We start from the raw sequence: 25,984 nt of genomic DNA, 5'->3' as shown, positions 1-25,984 counted from the left end.
ACCTGAGTTCCAGAAGCCTATAATAGGAATTGCGAAACACCCTATAGATGCGAAGAACTACCTCTCCAGGACCACTGCTCTTTCTTCAACTATGCGATTTTAATTGAATTTTCCATTACTGTATGATCACTTATCTCTACAAATGTCATTTTTGGTGTTGTGCAGATCCCGGAAGGAGTAACGGTATTAAGGTTTTCAGTGAAGGAAGAAGCCAGCAATGCGATCTACTCTTTGACACCCTGTGTTTCAGTTCAAGTACGGTCACTGAGCGTGAAAGAACAGTCTGATGGACAGGACAAAGCTGCACGACAGCTTTCTGTCTGATGTTTCAGAAGGCAGGTAACCTGGAAGGTGATAAATACTACGGAAAACCGTGGTACACATTCATCGTGTAACTGATGCGGGTACAGAACCATACTCGTAGTATCAAGTGAGGGCAAATGCCGCTTGTCCCGAAATGAAGGGAAATTGCAACAGTGACAAATCAGGCAGAACACTGAATTATGGTATGGCGATGATGATAACGATAGATTTTTTTGTGTCTCGTATGAAAAATTAGATAACACTGATCTCAAATGACAAGTTCTAGATTAAACAGATTGTGGATTACTAAAGTTTGTTAACAAAATTCGTTTGGCAACGAACTTCCAAACCCCGCTACAGAACAACGATGCCTCTCGTGACTGCTCCCCTCGCTCTCCCTAACGCCTCCCCTCCCCCTCCCGCCCCCGCCCTTCCCCTCACTTAAATACCTAATGGCGTAACGTGACGGTCTATCGCATTATTCCACGATGAACGGTCGCTCGCCACTCGCGTTGATTACACATTGGCAATATAGTGGTCACGACTCCGGCAAATAGGTTTCTAAAGCCAATAACCGGGCGCGGCGGACCGCGCACGCCGTGTCAAACGCATTAGCCGCACCAAACTACGCAAAATGATCCCCTGTGTTTCCAACTTCGTTACCAGCCAAACAAGCGTTATTTGCCGGCACCGAACCGCGATAATTTAGAATAACTGAAAATGACGGACAGCGCTTGATAACAGAGCTTCGAAACAAGGACTCCATAACTGGCAACCAAAGGCTACTGCTTTTGTTGGGGAGTAGACTTTGCACTCAGAGGAAACGACCTTAGCGAGTATTATGAAACTCCAAGGGAATCTCATCCAGTACGTTATGCTTAGACAGATATCCACTCCTAAAAAGGAACAATTGGGAAAGGAGTACAATATCACTATAACGCTGACTGGTAAGTGTACCATGTTCAAAGATTTGGAGGCAGTATCATGCGCCCCCACACCATAACACGTGCATCACCACAAAGAACTTGTCCGACAATGGTGAACGTACCCTCATATGGCCGGAGGTGCGATCAAGTAATGCACCCAGAAACATCGTCGAACATGATCGTTTTGATCATCTAGGTGCTGTGGTGTCTGGGGCTAGGGGGGAGGGGCTAACGGTACATGGGAGTCATGATGATGATGATGATCATCATCATCATTTTTCAATTCCAGTTTCCCGGGTGATGTGTAGAAACGCGCGCCACCTCTTCTGTCTTCATACATCTTCTTTTCCAGGATAACTTCCGATTTGTGCCCTTTATCCTCCACGCCTGATCTTACGGTTTCTATCCTGCGTTTTCTTGGTCTTCCCCGTGGTCTTCTGCCTACGAGCTTCAGGTTGAAATACTTTTTGGCAGGTCATTCGCTGTCATTCTCATTATGTGCCCATACCACTGAAGCCTGCGTTTTTTTATGGCACTGGTAGCAGGAACCTCAGTACCACCTTCTTTTCTATTCACCTCATTCCTGATTTTGTCCTTTCTGGTTGTTTGACTCAGAATTCTAATGAATTTCATTTATGTTGCCTCAATTCTGCTGAAGTCTTTGTTTAGTAGGGTACATGTTTTTCAACCATATGTAAGGAATGGTATGAAATAGGTGTGATACATTGTCGCTATTGCTTTTCGTGCCATTTTATCGTCCCAGAGAAGACTTCTGATTTGACTGTAAAAACTGAATGCTTTCTGTGTCGTCCTGAGTATTTCCTGCTTAATGGTGTTGTCTTTCGAGATCCCGTTTCCGATGTATTTGAAATGGGAAACAGATTCTACTTTGATTCCTTTTAGAAATATATTTGAGGTTATTCCTTGCCTGTTGACTGTCATGTCTACTGTCTTTGTTTTATTTATTTTTAGTATGAAATTTTTGAATGTGTTGTTCGAATCATTAAGCTTCAGCTTCTGTCTCTCCCCATACCATCAAATCATTAGCAATAGCCAGGGCATTTGGTTCGCTATTTTCTTGATAGATTTTATGATCTTGTCCATTACTATTACAAACTGGAGTTTCTTATTGGAAACGTCTCACTGTTTCAAACCATTCTGATCTTCGTTACCTACCTGGACACAGCTGTAACACTTTTGGTATAGCGTCTTGACTTTATGAATTAGGTACTTTGGCACCTTTAAAGACCTTCCAAACATTCACATATATTGTTTAGACGAACTCTGTCATACGCTTTTTCAATGTCCAAAAATTCAGACACAAGATTTCTTCCATATTCCCAGCACTTTTCTGTCATCATTCTTACTGCAAAAATAAGATCCATTGTACCTCGGTCTTTCCTGAATCCAGGTTGTTCTTCCTCAAACAGAGGTTCTACTATCTTTCCATATCTCATTTCTGTGATCTTTTCAGCAGCTTCACGGTGTGTGGCAGCAACTTGATGCCTCTGTAATTTCCACATTTTCATCGACCGCACATTTTGAACAGAGGGATGATGACTTCTTTACTCCAATCTTCTGAGAATTTGTTTTCTTCCCAAATCACTGATAGCACTTCTTATACGCAATTTAAGCTGCCTTTGCCATGTCTGTGCTGTGATCATCATAGCCTGTCGACTTTCCATTCCGCATGTTCTTTATGCTGTTTCTCACTCACGCCATTTTAATGGATGTTCGTAGGTTTGTATTTCATTAATTACTCTACAGTCGTTGATGGTTGTGTTCTCCCCATCTCCATTTAATAGCATGTTGACGTACTTTTTCGTTTCATCCCTGGTTCCTTTCTGTGTCCAAAGTATGTTACCGTGATGGTTTTCCAGTTCAAGGATATTTAGATATTCATATCGTTTACTATTTAGTCCTTTGTATAATTTTCCACGTCCCTGGCCGGCCGGTGTGGCCGAGCGGTTCTAGGCGCTTCAGTTTGGAATCGCGCGACCGCTACGGTCGCAGGTCCGAATCCTGCCTCGGGCATGGATGTGTGTGATGTCCTTAGGTTAGTTAGGTTTAAGTAGTTCTATGTTCTGGGGGACTGATGACCTCAGATGTTAAGCCCCATAGTGCTCAGAGCCATTTGAACCACTTCCCTGACAGTCCTCCTCTATCCTTGTAGTAAGGTCCTCCCAGCACTTTTCTTCCTGGATCAGTGTTTTCTTTCTGCGGTATTCTGTGCTAGATGTTCAATTGCTAATTCATTTCGTCTACCATCTGTTTACTGTTTTTCATGGTCTAATTTTTTTTTCAGTACGTTCCTATCTTTTACTGCTGTCTTCAACCCCTCTTTTCACCAAGTGTTTCATTCTCTTTTGATGTGGCACTCGCTTTTCCGCAGATGTCTTTGGCCTCTTTAAAAAGGGTTTCTTTGAGTAAAGACCATTCTTCTTCAACTCACTTTTTCTCATTTTTAGATAAATTGGCTGTTATTCGTGCTTTTAGTTTCTTTTCTTTTCCATATCCTTCAACAGCCAAGTCACAATCTTTGGCATTCTCTTTTGCTTAAATTTTGGCACTTAAACATCTTTTAGGTCAGCAATTAATAATCGGCGGTCGCTATCTAGGCACTCAATGAGCGTGACTTTAACATCTGTAACATACTGATAAACTTTTCTATTCTTGATGAAGAAGTCTTATCATAGTCTTGAGCTTGCCATCCAGCTGTATCTTGTTATTTTATGACTTTCCCTCTTCTGATACCACGTGTTCTGTATGATTGGTTCACACACGAAAAAAATTAGATTATCTCTTTCCGGGTTTCTGTCCCCATAACCATGAGGACCGATGATGTTTTCACATCGTAGTGTTTTTTAGCAACTTGAGCGTTCAAATCGCCTGTGATGATACGAGGTGCATTCAAGTTCTAAGGCCTCCGATTTTTTTTCTAATTAACTACTCACCCGAAATCGATGAAACTGGTGTTACTTCTCGACGTAATCGCCCTGCAGACGTACACATTTTTCACAACGCTGACGCCATGATTCCATGGCAGCGGCGAAGGCTTCTTTAGGAGTCTGTTTTGACCACTGGAAAATCGCTGAGGCAATAGCAGCACGGCTGGTGAATGTGCGGCCACGGAGAGTGTCTTTCATTGTTGGAAAAAGCCAAAAGTCACTAGGAGCCAGGTCAGGTGAGTAGGGAGCATGAGGAATTACTTCAAAGTTGTTATCACGAAGAAACTGTTGCGTAACGTTAGCTCGATGTGCGGGTGCGTTGTCTTGGTGAAACAGCACACGTGCAGCCCTTCCCGGACGTTTTTGTTGCAGTGCAGGAAGGAATTCGTTCTTCAAAATATTTTCGTAGGATGCACCTGTTACCGTAGTGCCCTTTGGAACGCAATGGGTAAGGATTACGCCCTCGCTGTCCCAGAACATGGACACCATCATTTTTTCAGCACTGGCGGTTACCCGAAATTTTTTTGGTGGTGGTGAATCTGTGTACTTCCATTGAGCTGACTGGCGCTTTGTTTCTGGATTTAAAAATGGCATCCACGTCTCATCCATTGTCACAACCGACGAAAGGAAAGTCCCATTCATGCTGTCGTTGCGCGTCAACATTGCTTGGCATGCCACACGGGCAGCCATGTGGTCATCCGTCAGCATTCGTGGCACCCACCTGAATGACACTTTTCGCATTTTCAGGTCGTCATGCAGGATTGTGTGCAGAGAACCCACAGAAATGCCAACTCTGGAGGCGATCTGTTCAACAGTCATTCGGCGATCCCCCAAAACAATTCTCTCCACTTTTTCGATCATGTCGTCAGACCGGCTTGTGCGAGCCCGAGGTTGTTTTGGTTTGTTGTCACACGATGTTCTGCCTTCATTAAACTGTCGCACCCACGAATGCACTTTCAACACATCCATAACTCCATCACCACATGTCTCCTTCAACTGTCAATGAATTTCAATTGGTTTCACACCACGCAAATTCAGAAAACGAATGATTGCACGCTGTTCAAGTAAGGAAAACGTCGCCATTTTAAGTATTTTAAACAGTTCTCATTCTCGCCGCTGGCGGTAAAATTCCAACTGCCGTACGGTGCTGCCATCTCTGGGACATATTGACAATGAACGCGGCCCCATTTTAAAACAATGCGCATGTTTCTATCTCTTTCCAGTCCGGAGAAAAAAAAATCGGAGGCCTTAGAACTTGAATGCACCTCGTAGTATTCTCCTGTGTTGTTTGTTCTTCAAGCTCAGTAAGGAAATGCTCTTTCTACTCCGTGGTACATCCTGCCTGAGGATGCTTCACTACAATGCCATTCACTGTTAGCGCTAGATCTTCCTTAGCGCTTCCTTGAATTGTATTATAAAATCTGAGTACAGGATCTTACCGGTTCTCCTGATTGCCCATGGTAATGGCTACTGTCGCTAACTTGGCACTCATTTCATACCTGCGAAGAACGCCACGGGATTTTAGCAATATAAAAGTAACTCCGTGTTCCTCTCTCGCAATTGTATTACTGGATTATCTTAAAAATCAAAGGGATCTTATAGCATTGTCCGCTGTGATATTTCAGTACTTCTACTGCTGCTTGAGAACCTTCTGATCAACGTTTTGTGAAACGCACTTCGCAACTGCTGAAATTGTTGTTAATTGTGTTGATATAATCGTTGAGTTTAGGGACAGTTTACATCATCCTGCGTCCCTGGAGCCAAAGTCGATATATGCACAGCTGGCCTATTCATGGTGTCTTTTGAAGTATCCGTGCGCGCGTGTGTGTGTGTGTGTGTGTGTGTGTGTATGTGTGTGTGTGTATTATTCATTCGGGAGCAGAAGTCGATATACCGGGTGATCAAAAAGTCAGTATAAATTTGAAAACTTAATAAACCACAGAATAATGTAGATAGAGAGGTAAAAATTGACACACATGCTTGGAATGATATGGGGTTTTATTAGAACCACCCCATATTGCTAGATGCGTGAAAGATCTCTTGCGCGCGTCGTTTGGTGGTGATCGTGTGCTCAGCCGCCACTTTCGTCATGCTTGGCCTCCCAGGTCCCCAGACCTCAGTCCGTGCGATTATTGGCTTTGGGTTACCAGAAGTCGCAAGTGTATCGTGATCGACCGACATCTCTAGAGATGCTGAAAGACAACATCCGAAGCCAATGCCTCACCATAACTCCGGACATGCTTTACAATGCTGTTCACAACATTATTCCTCGACTACAGCTGTTTCTGAGGAATGATGGGGGACATATTGAGCATTTCCTGAAAAGAACATCATCTTTGCTTTGTCTTATTTTGTTATGCTAATTATTGCTATTCTGATCAGATGAAGTGCTATCCGTCGGACATTTTTTGAACTTTTGTATTTTTTTGGTTCTATGTCATTCCAAGCATGTGTGTCAATTTGTACCTCTCTATTTACATTATTCCGTGATTTATTCAGTTTTCAAATTTATACTGACTTTTTGTTCACCCGGTATATACACTAGTGATGAGGAAGAGGTCCCATACTCCGAGGAGCGCAGGGAACGATGCGGGAGACCCACACCGCCGTCTAGGCAAGGTCCTAGAGGGGGTGGTTTGCCATTGCCTGAATGATGATGATGATGAAGACAACACAACAACACCAGTCATCTCGAGGCAGGGAAAATCCCTGACCCCACCGGGAATCGAACTCGGGACCCCGTGCGCGGGAAGGCAGAACGCTACCACGAGACCACGAGCTGCGGACATACACTAGTAAAATATGATTAATATTACTGTACACTGGTGTGCAAAATTTAAGGATGGAAGTAACTTTCGCATGATGTGTCACTACAAAGTAACATAGCCCGATGAAATTTGGACCTTATACAGAAAGAACTGCTTCAGTATAGTGCAGAAGGTTGCTGGAAGAAATACCCAAAGATACGATCAGATATGACACTTTTATTCCAAGACAATAGTTATACTGATATCGCCGCGATTTATAAGGGTATCCTGGACATTACAAACGGCGGACACGATTCTTTAATAGGCTGTTTGATCACCACGGACGGCGATATATGCTCTGCAACGAGCTCCTATGCTGGCCACAATGTTGGCAAGGAGTACTTGTGGTAGGAGGCTCCCTTCCTCCACCAGCGCGGCTGACAACTCCTTCATGGTCCATGGTGCATGTGGACGCGCTGTAGTACGTTTCCCCGGAGCATCCCCCGCGTGCTCGATGGGATTTAAGTCGGGGGAACGGGCAACTCAGTTCATTCGCCGTTTCAAGAGTTGCTGCACCTACGCTGCTCAAGGCGTTCGCACATTTTCATCGACAGAAATGAAGTCAGCGGTGAACGCACTCCAAAATAGACGCATGTGGGGAAGGACGACAGTGCCAGAATAAGGGCCGGCCGCGATGGTCTTGCGGTTCTAGGCGCTGCAGTCCGGAACCGCGGGACTGCTACGGTCGCAGGTTCGAATCCTGCCTCGGGCATGGATTGTGTGATGTCCTTAGGTTAGTTAGGTTTAAGTAGTTCTAAGTTTTAGGGGACTGATGACCTAAGATGTTAAGTCCCATAGTGCTCAGAGCCATTTGAACCATTTGAACCAATCAGAATAAGGTTGAGGGTGAGAATACCCTCTTCAAAGATTTGGTGCTCAGTACGCCCATACACACTGCTTTCAAACCTAAACCAAGCCTCGGATGGAAGAATAAAATAAATACGAGACATGACAGTTCTTCTAGTACCGCTCGAAGTAATGCGGTGCAAATGCCTGGTGCTCATCGAAGATAACGGAAGACAAAAAACCCTCCCAAAAAGGAACGACAGAAAATTGGTACACTCAATATTCTCACTCTCAACAACAAATGTGAAGAACTAGTAGAACTTATTGGCAGGCGTAAGCTCAGGATATTGGGATTGGGTGAGACAAAGTGGAAAAGCTGTGAGAAGAAATCACTGAGAAATTGATATGTGCTATACTGGAGAGGCAACATTTGCGAATCCAAAAATGGAGTTGGCCACGTCCTCCATAGATGTACAGACAGAGTGCCCGGATCATCCAGATGAGACTAAGGGCTGGTAATACACCGAATTCTATTTCGCAAGTACATGCACCTCAGGAAGAATGTAGCCCTGAGGAGAAAGAGCATTTCCTTACTGAGATTGAAGAACAATTAACACAGGAGAATATTATCAGTACAGGCGATCTGAATGCTCAAGTTAGTAAAAAAGACTAGGATGTGGAAACATCATCGGTCCTCATGGTTAAGGGAACAGAAACCCGGAAAGAGATAATCTAATTCTTTTCCGCGTGCGAAACAACTTAACCATGCAGAACACGTGGTATCAGAAGAGTGGAAGCCATAACACCACAGGTAAACTAAACGAACCTTACCATGAAGGTTCAAAATGTCTCTGAGCACTATGGGACTCAACTGCTGTGGTCATAAGTCCCCTAGAACTTAGAACTACTTAAACCTAACCAACCTAAGGACAGCACACAACACCCAGCCATCACGAGGCAGAGAAAATCCCTGACCCCGCCGGGAATCGAACCCGGGAACCCGGGCGTGGGAAGCGAGAACGCTACCGCACGACCACGAGATGCGGGCTTACCATGAAGGATTTACGTGGCAGTTGTGCTCAAAAATTCAGACACAAAAGTTTCATACAACACCTACGTCGAAACGACTGGGTAGAGAGCAAGAGGTTACTAACAACACTGTGCACACCTGCCAGCGATGGGAACCGCGCAACGGACACACTACTTCGTCAGTTGTAGAACTCTGGATACAGGCCACTTCAATTCATAGCGTCACAAAGTTTCTGTCTATCGCCAACTTCAGGGTCAAGGTCTTAAAACTACTATCGACCTCCCTTACTTCAGATGGAACAAAGATACTGTACGACTATCAAGCCTTAAAGAAATTATGTCAAGACTTATGCATAGGAAGTGCAACATTAAGAATTTTGTTGAGTGAGCGCGTGTATCGAACTATGTGGAAACATTGTGGTCGCTCCATGAAACTTTTGTGCAAGTATGCTTTAAACGTTGGTGGCATTGTACATTCACTAACATGGCTTTATGACTATCAAATCAATTTCAAAAAGTCAGTTCCACAGAATTTTAAATGAACACTCAAAAAGACATACGTTTTTAAGCTATTGCCTGAGGCAGAATTCAAAAATTAGTAACAACTTAGAATCCTTGCACATACTATAAACATTTAGTAACATTATAACGTTTAAGTCGCACCGATAAGTTGCTTAATAAGTACACAGCAGAAAAATGCTTTCGATCGGAAGTAACATTAATGATTTACTACGCAACACGAACGACTAATATCATAGGCGCTGTAGGAAACATAAAACCTACACGTCATGTCTCCCTGTCTTGTTGCTCGAGGATTTGCCATTAATGCCTGCTCTTTCTGTGACCAAGGGGGAGTTTCCTCCTTTTCCTATTGAACTGGAGACTAAAACCAATCCAAAAACGAATCCACGGGTGATTGTGCCTGCGACTCATCTTTCCCAGAAGCTTCGCCAACATGTACTACGTTCATGTTTTCAGTTACAGGTCTATGTTTATTCTATTATCAGCCTACAATCATTCCTGCGACGTGCGACATACCCTGCAACTGTTCCTTTATTGTGTGAATTAGTCCGACACATTGCTCTACTGTCATTGGTCTCTGTAGAAAACGAAGCATCGACCTCGCAGAGAGTGACGCCATGTGCAATAGTACTTCACGAATGATTGTAAAGGCTCGTCTCCGTCAATACACTCACCAGCCAACTAGCATCAGAACTTCGCTGTCTCACCTCTATCAACACATATTTTAAATTAAAATCAGCCGCCGCGTTTTTTCTGTCTATATGCATATGATGGTTAATTTCAGGAACTACCTCGGCGATTCTGATACGTTTTCCACTAATAAACAGACTGATTCACGAGGAAAATTCTATTACCGTTACGCTAGACAAAGCATCCAACCGAGGATACTTAAGAAGTTACGAGGTTCACTCAAATTATAACACCTCCGACTTTTTTCTCGCAAACTAATCATACGAAAACTGTGAAATTTTTATCAGTTCTCCACTTAATCTCCTTGCAGCGTACACATGTATACCAACGTCGACCCGATGGTTTATGGGCTGCCGTGAATGTTTCTTTAGGAGTCTGGTTTGACAACGGAAAATCGCTGATGCAATAGTATCACGAATAGTGAATATGCGACAACGGAGTGTGTCTGTCACCGTTGGAAACAGCCACAAGTAGCTAGGATCCAGGTCATATGAGTAGGGACCATAAGAAATCACTTCAAAGTTTTTTTCGCGAAGATGTTGCAGCGTCCCATGCGCCCTATGCGCTGGTGCGTTGTCTCGGTGAAAGAGCACAAATGGTTCAAATGGCTCTAAGCACTATGGGACTTAACTCTGAGGTCATCAGTCCCCTAGACTTAGAACTAATTAAACCTAACTAACCTAAGGACATCACACACATCCATGCCCGAGGCAGGATTCGAACCTGCGACCGTAGCAGCAGCTCGGTTCCGAACTGAAGCACCCAGAAATGCTCGGCCACAGCGGCCGGCTGAAAGAGCACATGTGCAGGCCTTTCTGGCCGTTTTTCACGCAATGCTGAAAGGAGCTTGTTTTTCAAAACGTCCTGGTAGGGTACATCGGTGACCGTTGTGCCCTTTGGACCGCAATGAGTGAGGATTACTCCATTAAATCAGCGCTGTCACAGAAAATGGGCATCATCGTTTTTCAGCACTCGCGCTTACCGAAAATTTTTTGGATGGTGGTAGTGTGTGTGTGTGTGTGTGTGTGTGTGTGTGTGTGTGTGTGTGTGTGTGTGCGCGCGCGCGCTTCCAATAAGTTGACTGGCACTACTTCGTTTCAGGATGGAAAAACGCCATCCATATCTCATCCTTCGTCAAAATCGATGAAGAATCCCATTAATGCCGTCATCACCATCAGCATTGCCTGGCAACGTGCCATACGCCCAGCCTTGTGGTCATCCGTCAGCATTCGTGGGACCCACATGGAGGGCACTTTTCGCATTTTCAGGCCTTCATGCAGGATTGTGCGGACAGTTCCCACAGAAATGCCAGCTTTGGAAGTGATGTATTCCACACTCGTTCGGCAATACTCTCAAACAACTTTATCCACTCGATCATGTCGTCAGACTGGCCGGGGCAAGGCCGAGATTGTCTTTGTTTGTTGTCACATGACGTTCTGCCTTCTTTGAACTTTAGCACCCGCGAATACACGTTAGGCACATCAATAACACCATCGCAATATACATCATTCAACTGGAGATGAATTCCAATCGGCTTCACAGCATGGAAATGAAGAAAACGGATGATTACGCTGCTCGTCGAATGTAAATATCGCCATTTTAAGTATCAAAACCAATCTACACACTCTTCGCTACCGCTATAGTTGTCTCTGTCGTAGACAGCTGCCGTTATTCACAATGAGTGCACACGTATTTTAAAACAAATCGCATCTTTCTACCTGTTTCCAGTTGTGAGAAAAAAATCTGAGGTGCACTTCGTACAATCAATGCTACCCGAGGGAAGTTGGAGCAGGTCGCTAGTTGCTACTAGTTTCCAAATCCACCAACCTCTTGCTGGGACATGCCTTCGTCATACAGTAGCTGCCGTAACTGGCCTCTCTGAGAGGAATACCATTAAAGCGTGAGCCGAATACACAGCGCTAAAATGGGTGTGTATGCGCCCACTATCTGCTTGTACTGTAACAGCGTATAATAGCGACATGAACTATCAAATAAAACTTACAGCAGAATACGACTGAAATTGTTAAAATAAAATGCGAGACGTATCTGCTGGTAAAGGAGGGTTAATAAAGTAATTACCTTTTTTAAACAGGTTTCAATCTCTCGCCTGAAGGATCGATCGAGCTGTTCGAGACCCGACTCACTGTAGAGCTCAATGTTTTCCAGTCAGATACCAGTGGAACTGATAGTGTGCAATGGGGGATACGGGCCTTGAGGCAGAGGAGAGGGACCGTAGGGGAAGACAACTGAGAATATTTGAAAACTGATTTCCAATTCTGATATTTGTCTTACAAACAAGGCAAATCTACCGAAAATCATTGATTAGAACCATCAGATCCGGAAGTGTTTTTTACTTAGTTCTGGAACAATACATCTCAGACGAAAATGTGGAGGCTACTAAATGTAAAGAGAGTAAAGTAGATGACTTGGTCAGCTTGGGCAGTGCGTCTACCGCAGCAGTCACCTGCTTGAAATCCTACCTTTCGTAAATTTCCCAGCGGAGAGTATAGAAAAGAGAAGCCCCCCAAGAACCTTGGTCAGAAATGGCGCATCTGAAATATTTTTAATTTTTGTATAAAATCTTGTGTGTTTTCGTATATCTGTTCGCGTCAGTTAAGACAGGACTGTCGATGACTTGTTCGACAGCCTTAGCATACCTACGGTAGTCGCCTGCATATTATTCTCTCTTTAACTTCATCACTGCAAAGAGGTGGTTAGGCAAACATTATAAATTTGTATATCTGCCTCTTCACGAACATAATTCAAGCCTGCCAATGTGTCAGGCGCTTGCTTAAGCACTACACTGAAACTTGACCATCTAGCTGTGACTGGGGGTACTTACATTATATCGTACTTCGCCTTTTCAGCCGGCGACAAAGAGGGTCTCGTATTCTTTAGCGATGTTTCCAAGTGATGTTGCGTGATGACAGGAGCGAGCTGAAAGAAACAACAACATTAAACTCACACGAAGAACTCACCAAAGGTTAAGAAATTAAAATCAAGTCGTTTAACCCGAAACATGAAGGAAGTTCCCAGTACACCGGGATTCTTACTCAAGGTACAAAAACAGACTTTATAAATAAGCTATTGGATCAAAACGCACAGGATCGAAATTGTACAGTCTGGTATACAGTGTGTTACAAAAAGGTACGGCCAAACTCTCAGGAAACATTCCTCACACACAAATAAAGAAAAGATGTTATGTGGACATGTGTCCGGAAACGCTTAATTTCCATGTTAGAGCTCATTTTAGTTTCGTCAGTATGTACTGTACTTCCTCGATTCACCGCCAGTTGGCCCAACTGAAGGAAGGTAATGTCGACTTCGGTGCTTGTGTTGACATGCGACTCATTGTTCTACAGAACTAGCATCAAGCACATCAGTACGTAGCATCAACAGGTTAGTGTTCATCACGAACGTGGTTTTGCAGTCAGTGCAATGTTTACAAATGCGGAGTTGGCAGATGCCCATTTCATGTATGGATTAGCACGGGGCAATAGCCGTGGCGCGGTACGTTTGTATCGAGACAGATTTCCAGAACGAAGGTGTCCCGACAGGAAGACGTTCGAAGCAATTGATCGGCGTCTTAGGGAGCACGGAACATTCCAGCCTATGACTCGCGACTGGGGAAGACCTAGAACGACGAGGACACCTGCAATGGACGAGGCAATTCTTCGTGCAGTTGACGATAACCCTAATGTGAGCGTCAGAGAAGTTGCTGCTGTACAAGGCAACGTTGACCATGTCACTGTATGGAGAGTGCTACGGGAGAACCAGTTGTTTCCGTACCATGTACAGCGTGTGCAGGCACTATCAGCAGCTGATTGGCCTCCACGGGTACACTTCTGCGAATGGCTGGTTCAAATGGCTCGGAGCACTATGGGACTCAACATCTGAGGTCATCAGTCCCCTAGAACTTAGAACTACTTAAACCTAACTAACCTATGGACATCACACACATCCATGCCCGAGGCAGGATTCGAACCTGTGACCGTAGCAGTCGCGCGGTTCCGAACTGCGCGCCTAGTACCGCGAGACCACCGCGGCCGGCTTCTGCGAATGGTTCATCCAACAATGTCTCAACCCTCATTTCAGTGCAAATGTTCTCTTTACGAATGAGGCTTCATTCCAACGTGATCAAATTGTAAATTTTCACAATCAACATGTGTGGGATGACGAGAATCCGCACGTAATTGTGCAATCACGTCATCAACACAGATTTTCTGTGAACGTTTGGGCAGGAATTGTTGGTGAAGTCTTGATTGGGCCACATGTTCTTCACCTACGCTCAATGGAGCACGTTATCATGATTTCATACGGGATACTCTACCTGTGCTGCTAGAACATGTGCCTTTACAAGTACGACACAACATGTGGTTCATGCACGATGGAGCTCCTGCACATTTCAGTCGAAGTGTTCGTACGCTTCTCAACAACAGATTCGGTGACCGATGGATTGGTAGAGGCGGACCAATTCCATGGCCTCCACGCTCTCCTGACCTCAACCCTCTTGACTTTCATTTATGGGGGCATTTGAAAGCTCTTGTCTACGCAACCCCGGTATCAAATGTAGAGACTCTTCGTGCTCGTATTGTGGACGGCTGTGATAGAATACGCCATTCTCCAGGGCTGCATCAGCGCATCAGGGATACCATGCGACGGAGGGTGGATGCATGTATACTCGCTAACGGAGGACATTTTGAACATTTCCTGTAACAAAGTGTTTGAAGTCACGCTGGTACGTTCTGTTGCTGTGTGTTTCCATTCCATGATTAATGTGATTTGAAGAGAAGTAATAAAATGATCTCTAACATGGAAAGTCAGCGTTTCCGGACACATGTCCACATAACATATTTTCTTCCTTTATGTGTGAGGAATGTTTCCTGAAAGTTTGGCCGTACCTTTTTGTATCACCCTGTATAGCAAACAATATCTATCACAACTAAACTGCAGCAGACCGCAAGAAAAACAGTGAGACAGGAAATTTAACCCTGAGTTACAGCTTCTTGCGAGAAAAGAAATCACTCAGCAATCAGAAAGTAAAAATTTTAACGCCTGGCATAAATAGTTTCCTTGTACAATGTAGAAGATGTAGAAACTAAAATTAAAAGTCCCGTACATCTGTTCTCCTTCTTGCCTCACACCCACGTCTTTTTTTTATTTTATTTTATCGGCGACGTGCTTAGCGACAGACATTTTTCCACATGTTACGATCTTCAGGTTTAGACATCTAAGCATGTCTTGTCTTTTCCCTTCTGTCGTCTATATTATAATTATCTTACACGAAAAATTTGCAAATAATTCCTTTACTACACAATATTATGTGATCAAAAGTGTCCGGACACCCCCAAAAACACACGTTTTTCATATTAGGTGCATTGTGCTGCCACCTACTGCTAGGTAATCCATATCAGCAACCTCAGTAGTCATTAGACATCGTTAGAGAGCAGAATGAGGCGCTCTGCGGAAATCACGGATTTCGAACGTCGTCAGGCGATTGGGTTTGTCACTTGTGTTACACGTATGTACGCGAAATTTTCACACTCCTAAACACCAATAGGTCCATTGTTTCCGATGTGATAGTGAACTGGAAACGTGCAGGGACACGTACAGCACAAAAGCGTACAAGCCGACCTCGTCTTTTGCCTAACAGAGACTGTCGACAGTTGAAGAGGGTCGTAATGTGTAATAGTCAGACATCTATCCAGACCATCACACAGGAATTCCAAACTGCATCAGCATCCACTGAAAGTACTATGACAGTTAGGCGGGAGGAGAGAAAACTTGGATTTCATGGTCGAGCGGCTGCTCATGAGTCACACATCAAGCCGGTAAATGCCAAACAACGCCTCGCTTGGTGTAAGGAGCGTAAACATTGGGCGATTGAACAGTGGAAAAACGTTGAGTGGAGTGACGAATCACGGTATACAATTTGGTTATCCGATGGTAGGTTGTGGGTATGGCGAATGCCCGGTGAACGTCATCTGCCAACGTGCGTAGTGACAACAGTAAAATTCGGAGGCCGTGGTGTTACGGTGTGGTCGTGTTTCTCATGGAGGGGACTTGCACCCCTTGTTGATATGCGTGGCACTATCACGGCACAGGCCTACATTGATGTTTGAAGCACATTCTTGCTTCCCACTGTTGAAGAGCAATTCGGAGATGGCGATTGCATCTGTCAACACGATCGAGCACCTGTTCATAATGCACGGCTTGCGGCGGAGTGGTTACACGACAATAACATCCAACTAATGTACAGGCCTGCACAGAGTCCTGACCTGAATCCTAGACAACAACTTTGGGATGTTTTGGAACAAAGACGTGGTGCCTGGCCTCACCGACCGACATCGATACCTCTTTTCAGTGCAGCACTCCGAGAATGGGCTGCCATTCCCCAAAAAAACCTTCCAGCACCTGTTCAAACGTATGCCTGCGAGAGTAGAAGCTGTGATCATGGCTAAGGGTGGGCGAACACCATACTGTATTGCAGCATTACCGATGGAGGGCGCCACGAACTAGTACGTCATTTTCAGCCAGGTGTCCGGATACTTTTGATCACATAGTGTACATGTCACCTCCACTTGCATTTCAGTTTTTTGCCGATCACTACGACTATATCTTCTCGCACATATAGACGGTTATTCGTAAGTACCTATGGGGTACTGTCCGAAAACACATTTTCACTCTACAGCAGGTCCCGAGTTCGAGTATCGATTCGGCACACAGTTTTATCTTCCACGAAGTTTTATATCAGTGCACACTCGGCTGTAGAGTGAAAATTTCATCATGGCTTCAGTTCTCCACAAACCATGAATTCCAGCTTCCAACTGTAATACAGTTGTGGTTGCAGACATCTAAAACGATACCGTGCTCTGGCAACATAGTGGACAAACGCCAGCTCTGAAGGTCTGAGTAGCCACTGCATAAAACGTGCATGCCTGAGTACTACATATTGAGGGCAGTCTGGACAATAGGTCTATCAAAATGTTTTGGAGCCTGGTTACACCCTACCCTTCAGCTAATTCTACACACCGGAACAATAAAATCCGAGCCTATGTACTTGTACATTCTTCAATGAACATCTGGGACCACAGTCTCCCTAGCCTGTATTTTTGTGTGACACCTCACCTATCGATCATATCTGCTATATGGTTAACACCAAGTTTAGTCAGAGAGAATCTAGTGTCAGAAAGCTTATTGGCAAATGCCGTCAAATAACGTGTGCTTGTCCAGAACATTTGTCAACAGCTATCGAGTTTCACGATTCCTTCGAGTTTTATGGAAGAAAGGTGTGTGAGTGGAACCTCGGAAATTGCGACATATTCGTAAAAAAACAACTGAATATTTGTGACAAGCAAGAATATAAATGTAATTGCTTCTCGATCGAAATACATCAATTTAATCTTTCGCTATTTAATCAGACTGAAGTCATAAAATCGCATAAAATCACTTCTGGGAGAGAGCACTCTTATATGGAAATAGCATCGAATACTGCAGACCATTACACTAATAAAAAATTCGGAATCTTGCCAAATGCAAAATATATAAATAAATACTAGAATATTGCAGGTCTCAAACCTACTTTTCTCCATTCCATAACTCAACACCTCTAGCCGTTACGCAGTGACGAATACATGGACAATTTTCAACAATGGTATCTTTCATCTTAGAATCTCCTTAAGGCTTTTACCGCCACTGTATTATTAAATGACGTTTAATTATAATAAATCCTACCAAGAGTGATGAGTTTGTGATAATTCTTTAATGTGCCAAGCGAACGACACTGTGATGGCAACAGAAACTCTTCAAAACCGGAACCATTTTTGGTGGAAAGAGGACAGGTCGACCAGCAACACGGCAACAAACATGTGCAGCAGTGGCGGCTTCTGTGACCAGATTTCCCATAAAGTCATTGCGGAAAAGATCTGCTGAGCTTGACATTCCAAAGGACGTGCGGTGAAGACATGAAACTTACTCAAGATTACTCGAGATGTTTGCGACGTTCCCACAGCAGGGCAAAGTTTTGTGATGAGAAGAATGTGCAATTTACCGATCTTGTCGGAATAGGAGCATTTTTTCTGGAGCAAGGAAAACCCATATTATTACGAGGAGTTATAGAATAATTCCCCAAATGTTATGATCTGGACCGCAACGTTCAGTAGGCACCTCATAAGGCCATATTCCTTTGACAGTGCAATGAATCAGCGTTCTTGGTTGTAAATGTTGCGTGAATAGTTTATTCCAGAGCTCCAGAGACTGAACATTCTTAGTGACAGCTGGATTCCACAAGCTGGAGCTCCTGCCCACTACGCTCTCCGTGTTCGAGCATTCTTGGATGAAATGTTACCCGAGAGGTGAACAGGGACAGAATCGGTGCATCTGCCAGCGCCGATTGAGTGGCCTCCGGGGAGACCAGATCTGACATCATGCGATAGTTGCCCGTGAGCAGCTTGTCGCGAAACGACGACACCAGACAACTGCCGAACTAAAGCAAGCTGTTAGGGACACATTCAAGGACATCACACTGCCTATGCTTCGGAAAATTTCACACAGGGCCTGGCGGCGCATCATTTAGTGCCGCGACAATGATGGCGCCCATACTGACGTTCTCGATCACTAAACAAACTGCAATGTAACGTATCAGCGTTTTGCACGTATCTACTATAATATGTTCTAAATAAACAAATAAATACACATCATGACCGAAAAAGTGGGAGATGACAGGACTTTAGGACAAGGCTGTATATTCCAGGGGCGAGATGAAGTAGGCTGCAAAGATAGTATAACTACTAAGTTACTAAACCTGCCGTTTACTGTGCACTACGTACCACAGTGCAACGTAGCATTTTCTCATTTACAAGTCACTGTTAGAGGTGGAAAAAGAGAGAAGTGACAGAAAAATCGCATGACCAATGGTAGAGCAATCTCCAAACCAATGGATTTGTAGTCTGGCATTAATCCACTGAGCCAACAACTCAAACTTTTGCATAAAGCATTAAGTAATTATTTACATCGACAAGCCTCAGAAACTAACACTCTTTACAGGTGACACAGTGTAGATAAAAAAATTAGCAAAAAAAATGCTGTAGTAGTCCTCTTTATTCGTCAGTTAAGTGGGCGAATAATAAACAATAAGTAATTATTAGTGTTAGCGTAGACGAATCATTTTATTGACGAGTAACTTTTCGGATTATCTATTTATTCGAATTATTATCTAGATGGGAATTTATTCAAGTAATGTCCATTTCTTTTGATGGCTATCGAAAGAACGACTATGTGTTGGTGACAAATTGGTGCTCATACTAAAAACTACAGGGTCAGTGGCTGCCAGCCTTCTTCCTCTTACCGACTTGTACCCTCCCAAAAATTCTCACCCTGGACAGATCCCCAAAAGCCAAAGGACAGAGTCGGTGTCGACCGCACCAGTGCATTCTTGAGTAATATGTGTAGCTGCTATTGGAGGACTCATTATCACTCCTTCCATACATAGTACGTACATAATCCAACACATAAAAAGTAACAGTCAGGCGCTAAGAAACGATTTTTGCCACAGTGTGGGGCGGTAAGTAAAAACAAAAGATCTGTAATTCAGTTTTATAAATTGAAATGTTTGGAAATTTTGTGCGATTTTTGAATACTACAGCCTTTTACGAGGATATGAAAATTAATAGTATGAAAAGTCAAGACTCCAGGAGTTTAATATACTGAGAGGCGAGTTGATGTATGCTTTCTGCCATAGCTGCATCATACCAATAGGCAGCGTCATCTGCGTACAAAGCCAAATCTTCGTTCCATTTTATTGGTGATGGAATATCTACAGTTAATAGTGATCACAATATCTGTGATAAAATTGCCCCTTGTGGTACTCCTACCTTAGGAAAGAATGGTGTCGATCTGCTGTCATTTATGAAAACAAAACATAAAAAAACTCCAACGCAGACATTAGCTGTAAACAAATACCTTTATTCAGAACGTAACATTACCTTTCCTTTTACAAAATGTCATATACGCTCTATTCCTTACAACAAATTTAACATATTTACATATTTCACTTCGCTTTGAACATTATCGTTTTTCTCAGGCTCATCACCAGCAATTTGCAGTCCAATATAAAATGGATTAGTACCTTGAAAAAGGCGGGTTTTTACTTTACATTCCTTCTCTAAATCTGTCTTAGATATATCAGCACTTTGTTCAGGCTTAGAATACGTTACAAACTTAAATCTATTCCTTCTAGTATATTTACGCCAGGGTACACCAGTTGACCTCTGTGGGTTCAAATCAAAGGCACCTATCTTATTACTACAGGCTATACAAACTTTTTCCAATGCACCCTGATCTTCAAAAATCTTTTTGTTAGCTTTATCATCAAGTGTTAAGCCTTTCAATCCTCACATTAACCCTATATACATAAGTTACAATTTTATTAATAATTACAGAAGCATATTTGTTACCAAAAAACTTAAGTTCATCAGTAATATCATAGTGTTGAAGTGTAGAAAAGTTCTTGGCTTTTTCATCATGTTTCTTCAAAGCGGCCATTTTACCATACTCAAAGCGTACATCTGTTTGTGTAAATTCTGTACGCCACCGACACAAACGACCGAATATGGGCCAGTTAGATTCGTCAGTCGACGTACCAACGCCGAGGGCGTGCAGAACGAAACTTCCGGTACATCCTCATCCGACGATATACAAACAATCTCTTCCGGGATTTCCACATCTGATGCGTCCGACGCATCCACTTCATCCTTACATGAACGACAATGGACAATATGCATGTACGACCTCAAGTCGGGAAATTAGAGCTTCACCTCCAATACTAAATTCATTCGATACAAATACAACAAAGCCACGGTGTGTAATGACCATGGCAGGTTTGTTTTTAACATTAACAGTAACTGGTCGACCTTCGACAATACGCTTCAAAACAGATGCATATTGAAGCCACCTGCACCATTCAAATTCTTCAAATACAATTACCTTGTGAATACGACTATCGTACCCACCAAATCCGAATTCGGAACAAAAAGGCAAATATATGTGCTGCTTTTTCGATAAAATCTTTTCAATCAAAGGTGACTTGCCAATATTTGTATCGCCAAATAAATACAATTGCTTCTTACGAACCTCCGTGGACCGGAAGGCCTTGTTATACCAACGTACCACGCGGTCCGCCCAGCCATTATAATTCAAATGACATTTGCTCAGAGAATGCACAACAACTCGATTAGCCTGAAAATAATCGAAATACTTCTCAATAAAACGAATACGACTCCAATTATTAACAAAAAATGGATCTGTATAATCAAACCTGGTCGTTCGCTCAGCCCATCTACGTAAGCGAACATTAAATGACAGAGCGGAATCATTACAATTAGACAACGGTTCTGAATCATGTTTAGTAATATAAATTAAAGCCGACTGATCTGGCCTAAAAACGGCCTTGCTGTGCTGATATTGCGAACGGCTGAAAGCAAGGGGAAACTACAGCCGTAATTTTTCACGAGGGCATACGGCTTTACCGTATGGTTAAATGATGATGGCGTCCTCTTGGGTAAAATATTCCTGAGGTGAAATAGTCCCCCATTCGGGTCTCCGTGCGGGGACTACTCAGGACGACGTATAAACAAAACGCGTTCTACGGATCGGAACGTGAAATATGAGATCCCTTGATCGGAAAGGTAGGTTAGAAAATATAAAAAGGAAATAAATAGGTTAAAGTCAGATATTGTTGGAATTAGTTAAGTTCGGTGGCAGGAGTAACAGGACTTCTAGTCAGGTGAATACAGGGTTATAAACATTAATTATCTAACAACGACATGGAGCAGCGAGTTCGAAACAGCTGTGCTTTGTTGGCGCAGTTTAGAAAAGCCGTGTCTTGCTCCAGTATGTAATTTTCTCATGAATGTGCGATGTATTGCAGCTCACAGAGGAGGAATGTTGTTTTCTGTTCTATGGAAAAACCTCCTTTCGTGGAAGAATTGGAAAGGCACCCGCCTCAAGTTAAGACATGGCGCGGGCTAGCATCACGATACCTGTTCGTACCATATTTTTGAAGGATATCACTTACTGGAAATTCTTATTTGTACGTGTTTCAAACGTAGTTAACACCTCAGCCCGAAGGCAAAGTAATCGTGGATCAATGTGGTTACAGCATGTCGGAGCTCCAGCACAGCTTACTATACCTTGATGAACATTTTCTAGGTCTCTGCATTTGGCGTGTGGTGCAGCAACATCTGCAGGCCCATTTAATTGGCCACCTCGAAGCACGGACCTTACCACGCCAGATAAATAATTATGAGAAATAAACAAGCCCCACGTGGCTCATCGTCGGTACAAGACTATGCAAGAAATGCGCAAAACTTTTGAGGTAGCCTTCAGAAGCATAATTCCTGAGATGTTCCGTAAGATGTCAAGGAGGACGTAGAGACGCATACATCTCTGTGCAAGCCACGATGGTGCACACACAGATCCCCTGAATACAAAGTTTCTATGCGTAAGTACTCAGATATGCAATATACTATTCTGACATAGGAGTACAGGGACTCATCGCTCAAAACTATATGCGAAAGGAATAGTAGAATCAGAATGGGTAGCCTTGAGAGATGAGAGAGTGAAAACAGCAGAAGATCAAGTAGGTAAAAAGACGAGGAATAGTAGAAACACTTGGGTAACACAAAAGATATTGAATTTAATCGATGAAAAGAGAAAATATAAAAATGCAGTAAATGAAGAAGGCGAAAAGGAATACAAACATCTCAAAAATGAGATCGACAGGAAGTGCATAATGGCTAAGCAGAAATGGCTAGAGGACAAATTTTAGGATGTAGAAGCATATACCACCAGGGGAAACATACACTCCTGGAAATGGAAAAAAGAACACATTGACACCGGTGTGTCAGACCCACCATACTTGCTCCGGACACTGCGAGAGGGCTGTACAAGCAATGATCACACGCACGGCACAGCGGACACACCAGGAACCGCGGTGTTGGCCGTCGAATGGCGCTAGCTGCGCAGCATTTGTGCACCGCCGCCGTCAGTGTCAGCCAGTTTGCCGTGGCATACGGAGCTCCATCGCAGTCTTTAACACTGGTAGCATGCCGCGACAGCGTGGACGTGAACCGTATGTGCAGTTGACGGACTTTGAGCGAGGGCGTATAGTGGGCATGCGGGAGGCCGGGTGGACGTACCGCCGAATTGCTCAACACGTGGGGCGTGAGGTCTCCACAGTACATCGATGTTGTCGCCAGTGGTCGGCGGAAGGTGCACGTGCCCGTCGACCTGGGACCGGACCGCAGCGACGCACGGATGCACGCCAAGACCGTAGGATCCTACGCAGTGCCGTAGGGGACCGCACCGCCACTTCCCAGCAAATTAGGGACACTGTTGCTCCTGGGGTATCGGCGAGGACCATTCGCAACCGTCTCCATGAAGCTGGGCTACGGTCCCGCACACCGTTAGGCCGTCTTCCGCTCACGCCCCAACATCGTGCAGCCCGCCTCCAGTGGTGTCGCGACAGGCGTGAATGGAGGGACGAATGGAGACATGGAGACGTGTCGTCTTCAGCGATGAGAGTCGCTTCTGCCTTGGTGCCAATGATGGTCGTATGCGTGTTTGGCGCCGTGCAGGTGAGCGCCACAATCAGGACTGCATACGACCGAGGCACACAGGGCCAACACCCGGCATCATGGTGTGGGGAGCGATCTCCTACACTGGCCGTACACCACTGGTGATCGTCGAGGGGACACTGAATAGTGCACGGTACATCCAAACCGTCATCGAACCCATCGTTCTACCACTCATAGACCGGCAAGGGAACTTGCTGTTCCAACAGGACAATGCACGTCCGCATGTATCCCGTGCCACCCAACGTGCTCTAGAAGGTGTAAGTCAACTACCCTGGCCAGCAAGATCTCCGGATCTGTCCCCCATTGAGCATGTTTGGGACTGGATGAAGCGTCGTCTCACGCGGTCTGCACGTCCAGCACGAACGCTGGTCCAACTGCGGCGCCAGGTGGAAATGGCATGGCAAGCCGTTCCACAGGACTACATCCAGCATCTCTACGATCGTCTCCATGGGAGAATAGCAGCCTGCATTGCTGCGAAAGGTGGATATACACTGTACTAGTGCCGACATTGTGCATGCTCTGTTGCCTGTGGTTCTGTCAGTGTGATCATGTGATGTATCTGACCCCAGGAATGTGTCAATAAAGTTTCCCCTTCCTGGAACAATGAATTCACGGTGTTCTTATTTCAATTTCCAGGAGTGTAGATACCGCCATACCGCCTACAGGAAAATTAGACAGACCTTTGGAGAAAAGGAAACCACCTGTATGAATATCAAGAGCTCAGATGGAAAACCAGTCATAAGCAAAGAAGGGAAAACGGAAAGGTGGAAGGAGACGGCCTATACAGGGGTGATTTGCTTGAGAGCAGTGTTATGGAAATGGAAGAGGACGTAAATGAAGATGAGATGGGAGGCATGATACTGCGTGAAGAATCTGACAGAGCAATGGAAAACCTAAGTCGAAACAAGGCCCCGAGAGAAGACAACATTCCGTTGGAACTACTGAAAGCCTTGGGGAATCCAGCCATGACAAAACTCTTCCATATGGTGAGTAAGATGTATGTGATACCCTCAGACCTCAAGAAGAATATAATAATTCTAATTCCAAAGAGAAAAGGTGCTGACAGGTGTGAAAATTACCGAACTATCAGTTCAATAAGTCATGGTTGCAAAATACTAACAAGAATTCTTTACAGACGAATAGAAAAACTGGTAGAAGCCGACCTTCGGGGAAGATCAGTCTCGATTCCGTAGAAATGTACGAACACGTAAGAAAATAGTAACCCTATGACTTATCTTAAAAGATAGGTTAAGGAAAGCCAAATGTACGTTTATAGCATTTGTAGACTTAGAGAAAGCTTTTGACAATGTTGACTGGAATACTCTCTTTCAAATTCTGAGGGTGGCAGGGGTAAAATACAGGGAGCGAAAGGCTATTTACAATTTGTACAATAACCAGATGGATTTTATAAGAGTCGACTGGCACGAAAGGGAAGCAGTGACTGAGAAGAGAGCGAGACAGGGTTGTAGCCCATCCCCGATGTTATTCAATCTGTATATCGAGCAGGCAGTAAAGGAAACAAAGAAAAATTGGAAGTAGTAATTACAATCCAGGGAGAAGAATTAGAAGCCTTGAGGATTGCCGATGACACTAATTCTGTCAGAGACAGCAACTAACTTGGAAAAGCAGGTGGACGGAATGGGCAATGTCTTGAAGCAGGATATAAGATGAACGTCAACAAACGCAAAACAAGGATAATGGAATATAGTCGAATTAAATCATGTGATGCTGAGGGAATCAGATTAGGAAATGAGACAAAGTAACAGATGAGTTTTGCTATTTGGGGAACAAAATAACTCATGATGGTCGAAGTAGAGAGGATATAAACTGTAGACTGGCAATGGCAAGAAAAGCGTTTCTGAAGAAGAGAAATTTGTTAACATCGAGTATAGATTTAAGTGTCAGGAGATCTTTACTGAACGTATTAGTATGGAGAGTAGTCATGTATGGAAGTGAAATATAAGCGATAAATAATTTAGACAAGAAGAGAATAGATGCTTTCGAAATGTGGTGCTACAGAAGAACGCTGAAAATTAGATGGGTGGATCACGTAACTAATGAGGAGGTACTGAACAGAATTGAGGAGAAGAGGAATTTGTGCCACAACTCGACTAGAAGAAGGGATCGGTTGGTAGGACACGTTCTGAGGCATCGAGGGATCACCAATTTAGTAGTGGATGGAAGCGTGGATGGTAAAAATCGTAGAGGAAAACCAAGAAAGGAATACACAAAGCAGATTCAGAAGGATGTCGGTTGCAGTAGGTACTGGGAGATGAAGAAACTTGCACAGGATACAGTAGCATGGAGAGCTGCATCAAACCAGTCTTTGGCTTTGGACT

General features: G+C 44.0%; 1 protein-coding gene across 3 annotated transcripts in view; it reads right to left on the bottom strand.

The window, feature by feature from the left end:
• LOC126162044 (peroxisome biogenesis factor 1) overlaps positions 1-25,984 on the bottom strand; it is a 371,455-nt gene that overhangs the window by 12,966 nt on the left and 332,505 nt on the right. For all 3 annotated transcript variants that reach the window (XM_049918280.1, XM_049918281.1, XM_049918282.1), the window contains one exon: positions 12,854-12,948. In XM_049918280.1, the coding sequence (XP_049774237.1) occupies positions 12,854-12,948 (95 nt within the window). The remainder of the gene's footprint in view (positions 1-12,853; positions 12,949-25,984) is intronic.

The sequence above is a fragment of the Schistocerca cancellata genome, chromosome 2 (assembly GCF_023864275.1).
Source record: "Schistocerca cancellata isolate TAMUIC-IGC-003103 chromosome 2, iqSchCanc2.1, whole genome shotgun sequence".
Lineage (NCBI taxonomy): Eukaryota > Metazoa > Arthropoda > Insecta > Orthoptera > Acrididae > Schistocerca > Schistocerca cancellata.
The sequence above is the reverse complement of the archived record's forward strand: the minus strand, read 5'-3'. Positions and strand labels throughout refer to the sequence as shown.